General features: G+C 41.9%; 1 protein-coding gene across 1 annotated transcript in view; it reads right to left on the bottom strand.

The window, feature by feature from the left end:
* The window catches only part of LOC141089477 (mannosyl-oligosaccharide 1,2-alpha-mannosidase IA-like), a 317,924-nt gene that overhangs the window by 10,402 nt on the left and 295,718 nt on the right, over positions 1-11,804 (bottom strand). The window contains exons 9-11 of the mRNA XM_073575915.1: positions 10,700-10,919; positions 3,792-3,964; positions 596-711 (exon numbers count right to left, since the gene is read on the bottom strand). Of these exons, the coding sequence (XP_073432016.1) occupies positions 596-711; positions 3,792-3,964; positions 10,700-10,919 (509 nt within the window). The remainder of the gene's footprint in view (positions 1-595; positions 712-3,791; positions 3,965-10,699; positions 10,920-11,804) is intronic.

The following is an 11,804-nucleotide window of genomic DNA, read 5'->3' as shown; positions in this document are numbered from 1 at the left end:
GTCCACCCATTATGACAAGAAAGAACTCCACTTGCACAATACAGGCTGTCATGAAAGTATTGATATTCTGGTAACTGCACAACTTGCAGAGTTATCTGAATCCATCCGCATTGTAATGGAGTGCTCATAATAAAAGCAAGGAAATCATGTTACATATTCTTATCCTATAGGCAACTATATAGCGATAGTAATAAACCGCAAACCACTAGCTTTTCTTTGCACTTTAACAGTATTATGTCTTTATGGCTACAGCTTGCCTTATTGTTTGCAATAGCTAAAGAATTAACAGTTAAAATGACATTTTAAGGAAAGGCTTGCACTTTAATAGCATCAATCCTCAAAAAAAGGAGCTGTTTCAGGGTATGGATTTTTTTTCTTTTTTTCTTTTAAATCAAACATAGCTGACCTCCAATTAAAATGACTGCATAACGCTTGTGCTGCCACCGCACACTGGAGTCAATTGCTTCACATTACTCAACCCTTTGGTACTCTAGTGTCATCAAGCATTATGAGAATGTCAAGAGTGTTAATGGTCTGTGCTCAAATGCGCCGCTGCTTAACGGTAATTGCCCTCTTGATCACTGTCCGTACTTACTTGAGTGTCTCCGCAAGGTAAAAACTTTGCTGCACGTCGTCGTGATTGGGATGGGTGGCATAGACATCCTTAATGCCAGAATAGCCTCCTTCCACTCTGCAGTACTTTTCCAATGCCTGACGAGCACAAGAATACAATCACGCTGTAGCACATGAATCTACTGTCAATGTTTCGATTAGCCTGCAAAATCCAATTACCTTGCACATTTCTGCCAATTGAAAGCACCTTGTCGCAAAGAATATGGGCAAGGTTTCAATTTGCAGAGACAGATAAGAGGGAGAAGAAGATGTATACGGCTTCAGCTTGGGCAGCGAGTCAATTAACATTGCCAGGTTTCAGTGACACTTTGGATTTACAGCTGTACATATTAGGGCATTAGTATAATAAGATTCGCTGAGACGCATACAAGCTCCTTTTTAGAAACATCATTTTAAAATACCGAATCTCAATTTATGCACACGCCCATTACGGAATATTTTCTAGAATTATCCGTACCTCTACTTAACACTAGAATGTCACTCCATTTTCATTCAAGACAAAAAACAGACAATGGGCGAGTATTCTGGCAAAAAAAACTTTTAAGTCACAATTTTGGTGCAACTCGGGGCTGTGATAACATTTTTCAACTTTTGGCGTTCACTGGACTGAAGAGGAGCAATAAGTGTGACACATGTGCCACTAGCCTGCTTTTTGCCATACACTACCGAGGTAAGGAAGATAAAACTTGACCAGCAGAACTCATGACAGTAGTGCTTCCTTATGTGCTGTGCGGCATATGCTCAGCACTGAACTACAGACAAATGGGTCCTAAATGGAGCAAGGCATTGAATGTTGCAGCATAAAACACGGGAAAACTGGATTCTCTAATAAAAATGGAAAGAATTGGCAGAAATACTAGCAAACAATAATCAGTGAAATGAATAGGAAGACTATTCTTCCAGCAGGAAGCCTTTTATGTGTGCGACTTCCAATCAGCATGAAATATTAAGTACCCCAGAGGAAGGCTCTTGATTTGTTGCCTTTTCAATTAGAAATTACATTAAATAAATCTAATTGAAATGTTACAGGGAATTGATTTCATAGCAATAAAGTTGAGTGTTCAAAGGTCTTGTCATTTGACTGATATAACGTACACTCAGAGAATGAGGTCTTCCTATTTTCACATCACATTAAAACAGGGATGATGAGAATGGCAAAGCGCTGATGATAAAGAGGTGATTTTCAGCAATCAATACGTGCACGGACAAGAGACGAGCTGAAGAGCCGGTCACATCTCTACACTAGCATTCACCCAGCACCTGCAGCAGGGCCTACTTATCCATGTCTATTACACAGCCCTGATCAGAGCTGCAGCTAAACCAGCGCTCAGCTGCGTCACACCGCGCTATATATGTGGGGAAAGGTGGGGGTGTTGGAGACACGTGATGTGCGTTATTAGTAAGAGTTGTGCTATGCCCAGCCACAGACAGTTGGAAGGGACAGGTAGGCGTAATGGTTGGGACTAGCCCAAATGCTGAGTGCTACTAGCGGGAACATGTGGATTAGTTAGACTCAGCTGGACCCCCACAGAGAATGCAGACACTACATTACCATCTCTGGCTCTATGTACAGTGCTGAACACTGTTAGCCTTTCCTCTTCTGGACCCAGCGTGATCGTCAGGTGCAGGCAGGGAGCAAGAACAGCTGGATCCTAACAAACCTGCAGGATTTTTTGGACTACAAGACACATTTTCCCCCAAAATCTGGGAGTAAAATGGGGTTGAGTCTTATAACCCAAATGTAGCTTAGAGGGAGAGGGGGGTTATGGGGTGCAGAGGTGGTGGAGCAGGGTCGCTGCTGTAGGAAGCCATCGGCGGGAGGAGTGGGCCGATGCTGCAGGCTCTGGGCTAGGAGGAGGGGGTGTCCCTGTGGTACAAGGCAGGAGCACACATTGACCTCGCAGTGGGATTAAGGAAAATGTCACTGGTTGACGGCGCATGTGCAGATTTACATCTCCGCTCAAAGACGAGCTCAGACCTCAATCTGTGCATATGCTGGTTCTGGCGCCATTACACTGATCGCAGGGAGATCAATGTACGCAGTGGGGACTCTTCTCCTGTCTCGCACCGCTGGGACACCCCCTCATCCTAGCCCACGGCAGTGCACATCACCCCACTCCCGCTGTAAAATAAGTAAATGTGATGCTGCTCCTGTGACCCCGGCTGCACCACCGCCGACCCCCCAGTAAGCTACATTTAGACTGTAAGACGCACCTGTGACCCCCCGAGATGCCGAATACTGGTGACAGGTTAAAAAAAAAAAATCTTGTTTTCCTATAACATTTTAGAGCTCTTAAAACTGAATGTACAAATAAACTTGAAAATGTGCCTAGTCAGGAATTTAAATAGAGGGGGTATGGCCCGGTCCTGAACTGGTGAGCTGATTAATCTGTCAGCAGGTTTTTGCTATGTATTCTGAAAGGAGTATGAGGTAGGGACCGAGACCCTGATTCCAGCAATGTATCACTTACTGAATGCTGAGCTGTATATAATTCCAACTGCACCACTGATGGGCAGCTTTCTGTGGTTGGGGCATGGTGGGACCAGGGGACAGGTGACACCTGGTCAGCTAATGAATCTCCTGCTAATAAAACACTGGTTGTATTGAAACCGCAAAATACAGCCTAGTAAGTGACACATTGCTAAAACCAGGGTCTCCGCCCCAACATCATGCTGCTCTTAGATTGCATTGCAAAACCCTGCTGACAGGTAGCAATAAACATTGGATAATAAACCATAGAATAAAGTTTCAATAGAAAAAGCTTACTACCAGAAAAAGGGAAAGATCTTTCACTGGTAACCTTTAAAGGCTAGGGACACTTTTGGGGGCAAAAATTATTTTACAAGCATTTCAATGCTGGAATTCTGTTTTTATAAGATTCTGAAGGAAAGGCTGACATACTGTTGGGGAGGAGCACTGTATATTAGAAAACCTAGCCTAAATAATTCTGCAGGCAGCAACAGACAGAGAAAACCAAAAGGCTACAGAAGACAAAGTGCAACATTTTTATTAAAATCTGACAAATTTTTTTTTTTTTTTTAAGCTAAAATTGCACCCATTCAAATATAAAAAAACACTGTCTTAAAGAAATCCATCATATCATTTGTGTTTATCTTTTCTTTTGGATCACATTTTTGTTTTAAATTAACTTTCTTACCTGGACGGCTTCCCAACCCCACTGTCGGTATTTTGGGTCATGTGTGAACCTCCACATGTACATATAGGTTTCAATCACTTCGGGACGCAGAATGTAGTATTTTTCGTTTTGTCTTGTAGCAATAGCTTCTACTCCTCCGTCAAACCTGAAGGCTTCAGGTCCCAGCTTCATTGCTAACCGAGAAAGAAGAACAATTCGATAAAATCTAACTGACCCACTTCACATGGAAGACCCTAGTAAGTGTAGGATTGCACACAGACCATCCTAGGACAGGCCACCAAGATAAAGGGGATTTGCCCATGAGGTCTCTTGTAGCTGGGTGCATTCCGCAAGGAGCAGGAAAAAGCACTAAATAAACAGGAAAAATAACGAACATATGCACAAAAATGTAAAAGTCACTTGTACACATGTTCAGTTGTTGGAGCTTAGTTTAACCACTTCAGGTTTCCAAAGATGCAAATCAGTTAAAGAAGTGACCAGGCCACACTTCTTGTGGTTCTCAGGGGTCAGAAATTCTACAAAAATGGCAAAAAAAAAAAAAGCAAAAAAATGTCAGCGTTTTCCTCATAAAAAGCTAGTCGGGTTCGCACATGTCTGAAAGACATGTGCACATAACCCTAAGATCAGTGGGGTCAGCATCTTGCCACACCCAGGGATCAGCTGCACAATTTCTCTAGAACTCCACTGCAGTCAGGATAATAGTATAAAGTCACCAATTTAGGGGAGCTGGTGGTCGGCGGAGCGCAGCACCCCTCAGCCAGCTACTTCACGTGGAGCCTTCTAGATCTGAGGTTGATGCCCTCCAGTGAGCCACATGGCCCCTTCAGACAGCTTGTTGTCTGGGGGTGCAGATAATTGGGCTACCACAGATCTACAATTAGGTTATCACGTGGATAGGCCCCCGATGCGCATGTCTACGAACATGTCTAATGAGAGACATAGGAGATTTCCAAACTAAATAAATAATATATTAAAATAAATGCAAGTCACACCTATCGCTCCCATTAAATAGCAATTAATAGAAATAAATTATTATATGATCATATGAACAGGAAATTCTGTACATTTTTTTTTTCTATGGGCTATACAAAGCACAAGAGTTAGCTTATTAGTCTTACAAAAGACAAAATCAGTTGCATGTATATGCACTAAATCATAGTAAATGTCTACATAGTACTATATATGAAACAGCATTATGGGCACTATATGTCTATATGATATATATGTAACAGCGTTATGAGAACTACTGTATATGGTAGAAAATGTCTATATGGTATTACAGTTGTGCTCAAAAGTTTACATACCCCAGCAGTATTTTTACTTTCTTGGCCTTTTTTAAATAATACCAAAACCATGAGTGGAGAAAAAGTTTTGGTGCTACCAATCGTATTCTCTGAAAAAAGGCCAAGAAAGCAAAAATTCTGCTGGGGTATGTAAACTTTTGAGCACAGCTGTATATTATGGAAACTAAATGGAGATCCTATCCTGGTATGCATGGTACCCTCACCCCCCAAATCCTGGTATGCATGGCACCCAATTCTTCATCCTGGTACGCATGGTCCCCCTCACCCCCTATCCTGGTATACATGGTCCCCTCAGCCCCAATCCTGGTATGCATGGCCCCCTCACCCCCTATTCTGGTATGCATAGTCCTCTCATCCCCCAATTCTGGTATGCATGGACCCCTCATCCCCTATCCTGGTATGCATGGTACCCCTCATCCCTCAATCCTGGTATGCATGGTACCCCTCATCCCTCAATCCTGGTATGCATGGTACTCCCTCATCCCTATACTGCTATGTATGGTCCTCTCACCCCCCTATTCTGGTATGCATGGTCCCATCACCCCTAATCCTGGTATGCATGGTACCCCTCATCCCCCAAACCTGGTATGCATGGTACCCCTCATCCCCCAAACCTGGTATGCATGGTACCCCTCATCCCCCAAACCTGGTATGCATGGTACCCCTCATCCCCCAAACCTGGTATGCATGGTACCCCTCATCCCCTAATCCTGGTATGCATGGTAACCCTCATCCCTCAATCCTGGTATGCACGGTACTCCCTCATCCCTATCCTGGTATGTATGACCCCCTATCCTGGTATGCATGGTACCCCTCATCCCCCAATCCTGGTATGCATGGTACCCCTCATCCCCCAATCCTGGTATGTATGGTCCCCTCAACCCCTATCCTGGTATGCATGGTACCCCTCAACCCCCCAATCCTGGTATGCATGGTACCCCTCATCCCCCAATCCTGGTATGCATGGTAGCCTTCACCCCCCCTATCCTGGTATGCATGGTACCTCTCATCCCCCAATCCTGGTATGCATGGTACCCTTCATCCCCCAATCCTGGCATGCATGGTACTCCCTCATCCCCCAATCCTGGTATGCATGGTCCTCTCACCCCCCCTATCCTGGTATGCATGGTACCCCTCATCCCCCCATCCTGGTATGCATGGTACCCCTCATCCCCCAATCCTGGTAAGCATGGTCCTCTCACCTCCCCTATCCTGGTATGCATGGTCCTCTCACCTCCCCTATCCTGGTAAGCATGGTCCTCTCACCTCCCCTATCCTGGTATGCAAGGTCCCCTCACTCCTATTAAAACTACACACATACAAAAAAAACAAACATTTATACTCACCCTTTTCTGTGCTCCAGCGCTGTCACCACGTTCTGCTTGAGGCCGGGGGAGGAGTCTGGCGCCGGAGTATGCGCATGCCCATAGCGCTGTCCGGCGCCATATTGCTGAAGACACACTGCAAGTGTGTCTTCAGTAAAATGGCGCTGGATCGCGCTATGCGCATATTCCGGCCGCACTCCCGCCCCGGTCTCTGTCCGAAGAGAAGCGCCGCGGCAACGCTCCTCCCAGTCAGGTAAGTATGGCGTCGGAGATGGCGGTATGCAGTGTGTACAGTACCGCCATCTCCGGTGCCATACACACTCCTCACCGCTGGCTGCCTCATTCTGTCTGGAGCCAGACTGCGCAGGCACGTCGTGTTTGCGCAGTCTATTAAGGCTTCGGACAGAGTGACGCTTACAGCGTTATAATATATATATATATATATATATATATATATATATATATATATATATATATATATATATATATCAATATCAGTGTTGTTCAAAAGTCCTGCATGGGCGTGAAGAAAACTATATGTTTCTTTCTTCTGCATCTCTACAGTGAAACTGGTGGAACATATATGTTTTTGTAATCCCTCATTGTATGCCATACTCATTTTTGAATGTCCCAAGTGTATAAATTGTTATGGTATGCACATTTTTGATCACTTTTTTTCACAGCATAAAAATACCTACCCCAGTACAGTGTGTAGGATGGTGAACAGGTTTCTAAGTTCATTAACTTCCAATGCAAGTTCACACAGACTAAAATTTTACTTTTTAAGATTTATTATTTTTTATTTAATTCAGAGTCCTGAAAAGGGCCTTTTGAGTGCATCTTTAGCTTCTAATACTTTATTGGCCAGCCTTTGCTCTTGAGCACCAGCTTGCATCTCTGTGGCATTGAGTGAACAAGCTTCTGCAGATGTTCACGAGTGATGATGTGGTTCCAGGCCTGTATCAGAGCCTCAATCAACTCACTCTTGGTCCTTGGCTGTTTTCTAGATATCTCTAATGATACCTAGTGCCACAAATTTTCAATTGGATTGAGGTCCGGGGACTGAGCTGGCCAGTCAATAGTAGCCACCTTGTTCTTTTTTTTCCATTCCATAATCCCCTGAAAACAGGTGTTGAGCAGAAGGCAGCATTTTCTTATTAAGGATGTCTATGTATTTTTTTGCATTAACCATACCCTCCACAACATGAAGCCTTCCAACACCATTGGCTGCCATACAGCCCCAGACCATTACTTTCATCGGATGTTTCACAGAGAAGCTCAAACACTCTGGCTTGTACTCTTCATTTAGGGGAACCTTCTCACATAAGACTTGCCATCATTTCCTAAAATGCAAAAAGTGCTTTCATCACTAAAAAGCACTTTTTCCCACTCCTCCTTCCTCCATTTTAAATATTTCAAAGCCCACAGTTTTCGCCTTTGTCTTTGTATGGCTGTCATCAATGGCTGCTTTCGGGCCTTGCACCCTCTCAATCCTGCTTCCAAACATCTCTTCCTAACAGTTGATGTTGCTACCTCAATATTGCACTTTTCTTGCCATTCTTGCAGAAGCTAAGGAGAGGTGAGCTTTCATCTGTGATTGGCTAATTTTGGATCTGAAGCTGTACAATATTTAGTTGTGCTTTCAATTCCTCTATTGTTGCAATAATTTCAGGCAAAACTGCTTCAAAAGCTAAAAATATTACAGGGAGAGAATGCAAAGTTGTATTCTGAACAAAACCATATATAATATGTCATATTAGCATCGAAGATATTCGACAGAAAACGTTTAAAACTTGAAAAATCAATTTATCCTATGCAGGACTTTTGAACACCACTATATATATATATATATATATATATATATATATATATATATATATATATATATATATATATATATTTATTATTAAGTGACCACTTCCAAATGTTCAGGTTGTCTGACTTTTCTCTTTATAGGTATATTTTTGAGTAAAATGTAAATTGTTCTTTTAAACTTCTGACATGTCTCCGAATTTCCAAGCAATAAGTTTTGCGGGTTTTTTTCTGAAAAGGAGAAATGGTCAAAATAAAAACAAACAAACAAAAAAAAAACAACAGTGCTTTCAGACCTCAAATAATGCAAAGAAAACAAGTTCATAATCATTTAGAAACAATATTAATGTTTTAACTCAGGAAGAGTTCAGAAATCAATATTTTGTGGAATAACCATGGTTTTTAATCACAGCTTTCATGCATCTTGGCATGCTTTCCACCAGTCTTTCACATTGCTCTGGTGCAAAAATTTAAGCAGTTCTTCTTTGTTTTATAGCTTGTGACTATCCATCATCCTCTTGATTACATTCCAGAGGTTTTCAATGGGGTTCAGGTCTGGAGAATGGGCTGCCCATGACAGGGTTTACATGTGATGATCTTTTAATTTTTGCCAGAGCTGTATGTAACAGTGTTATGGGAACTAAATGGTAGTAAATGTCTACATAATACTCTGTATATGTAACAGTATTATGGGAACCGTATGATAGTATATGTCTATTTTGTATTATATGCAACAGTATTATGGGATCTATATGTCAACATAGCACTATATATGAAACAGTATTATGGGCACTATATATATCAGTATTATGGATTCTATACGGTAGTGTATGTCTATATGGTACTATATATGTAACAATATGGAAACTATATGATAGTAGCTGTCTATATTGTACTATATATGTAACATTAATATGGAAACTATATGGTAGTAGATGTCTATATTGTACTATATATGCAACAAGATTATGGAAACGATATGGCCGCATATCTCTATATACTACTTTTTATGTAACAGTATTGTGGGAAATATATAGTAAGGTATGTGTTGTAAATTATGTTTAGTTACAAAGAAAAACTGTGTAAAAGGTGAGTGAAGGCAGTTTTCTTTTGCTTCTTGCCCAGCACCCTATTTTCTCTAATAAAGGCATGAGCTCATATCTAAACAGGATATTGCAGTACTCCAAGAGGAACTGCATTAAAGTACCATATATTGAATTCAATTAAGTCATTGTAGTCTAGTCACCTTTACTACATAGTTGACATGAATAAAATGGTTTTGATATAGAATTACAATTGTGAAGGTATTAACCCCTTAATGTCCAATGACGGACACAGTCCGTCATTGGACATCTCCCCTGCTTTGATGAGGGCTCCGGCGCTGAGCCCGCATCAAAGAAGGGACATGTCAGCTGTTATGAACAGCTGACATGTGCCCGCAATAGGCGCGAGCGGAATCGCCGTCCGCCCACACCTATTAACTAGATAAATCCCGCTGTCAAAGCTGACAGCGGGCATTTAAATAGCATTTCCGGCCGCCGGGCAGGAAATGACGTTATCGCCGACCCCCGTCACGTGATCGGGGATCGGCGTCATGTTGCCTGGACAACCAGAGGTCTCTATGAGACCTCTATGGTTGTTCCAGGCATATGGCTTTCAGCGCCACCCGGTGGTCGGCGCTGAAAGCACAGCAGTAAATCTGCTACATATGGGCGATCTGCTCATCGCCCATATGTAGCAGAGCCGATCGGGTTGCGCATGCTTCTAGCCTCCTATGGAGGCTATTGAAGCATGCCAAAAGTTAAAAAAAAAAAAATGTTTAAAAATAAAAAAAATTAAAAAAACCTAAAAGTTCAAATCACCCCCCTTTCGCCCCAATCAAAATAAAACAGGTCTCGGAAAATTGCGCAATTTTTTTTTTTTTTTTTTTTTTTAGCAAACTTTGGAATTTTTTTTCACCACTTAGATAAAAGAGGACATAGACATGTTTGGTGTCTATGTACTCGTAATGACCTGGAGAATCATAATGGCAGGTCAGATTTAGCATCTAGTGAACCTAGCAAAAAAGCCAACCAAAAAACAAGTGTGGGATTGCACTTTTTTTGCAATTTCACCACACTTGGAATTTTTTTCCCGTTTTCGAGTACATGAGATGGTAAAACCAATGGAGTCATTTAAAAGTACAACTCGTCCCGCAAAAAATAAGCCCTCACATGGCCATATAGACGGAAAAATAAAAAAGTTATGGCTCTGGAAAGAAGGGGAGGGAAAAATGAAAATGCAAAACCAAAAATACCCCTGGTCGTTAAGGGGTTAAGCTACTCTTATCTCTTTGTATCAAAAATATGATTATACCTAATGTTGCCAGCAGTACTAGGCAGTAGTGATTAATACAGATACATGTTCTTCAATATGTCAAAAATGTTATTTTTCTGCTTTGCAACAGAATATTACCAATATTACGTACTTGTTCTATCATAGGATTCGTGGCATGTCTTTGCAATCTCCGCAGCCAGTTCAATATGGTGCCCAGTTTTGTCACTTGGTGCTCCATCTGCTCCAAGGGCGAACATGCCACCGGCAAAACATGTCAGATGTCCCATTTTGTGCTCCAGAAGACCTCCTTTCCATTCAGCAATATACGTTAATCCATTGCTTGATTTACGTATTAAATGAGTCTCAATTGACTTTATGAAAGCAAAAAAAAACAGTTTTGAAAAAAATATCACAATAAAAAAAAAACATTACACAAAGAAACATGAATCTTCTACATTTCAAATGAACCACGTTTGAAATACCAAAGTCTACATGTACCTAAAAAGCGTTTAATAACTATGCATAAAACCATTAGAAGACTATGAAGTCCTACTGCTTCCTCAGATGCCATATCACAGAGGTATTCTACCCCAGAAGGCGGAATACCTCACTAATAGTACCTTGCGGATACACACTGCGCCTAAAGCTCTTCTGGGTGGACTTCAGGTACTTTGCATACCTTGATGTGCCACATGCATGAAGCCTAAAGTAGCACTCTGACCAGAAGAAATACACTTTGCTATAGCTATTATAATGCACAAAGGGAGAAGCATGAAATTGACACTGGTATAACCTCTAAGTCATCCCTACCTCATGCAACCACCCTGACTATAATTGGTCCATCAGATTCAAGCTGCCCGAATCTGCGTTATTGTAATCATGCAAGTTGTACTCTAACAAAGTAGCTTGTCTGAGAAAACATACTTTGAGAAGACTGACAGCTGACTAGTCAGAGGCAGGTCCTGAGAGGCTTTTCCCTGCCCCAATCCTCTAGACCAGGGTTTCTCAGCTCTAGTCCTCAAGACTCACCAACAGGTCAAGTTTTCAGAACATCTTTAGTATTGCACAGGTGATAATTTCATCATCTGCTCAAGCATTAATGCCATGTGCAATACTAAGGAAATCCTGAAAACTTGACTTGTTGGTTAGACTTGAGTGGAGAAACACTACTTTAAGCTAACAGGTCTCCCAATCTCTGTATGCATAAGGATACCATCAATGGAATCGGGGCAGAGCGAGCCAATCGGAGACCGGCC

This window comes from Dendrobates tinctorius, unplaced genomic scaffold, assembly GCF_039654945.1.
Source record: "Dendrobates tinctorius isolate UK_male_01 unplaced genomic scaffold, ASM3965494v1 ptg000046l, whole genome shotgun sequence".
NCBI lineage: Eukaryota > Metazoa > Chordata > Amphibia > Anura > Dendrobatidae > Dendrobates > Dendrobates tinctorius.
The sequence above is the reverse complement of the archived record's forward strand: the minus strand, read 5'-3'. Positions and strand labels throughout refer to the sequence as shown.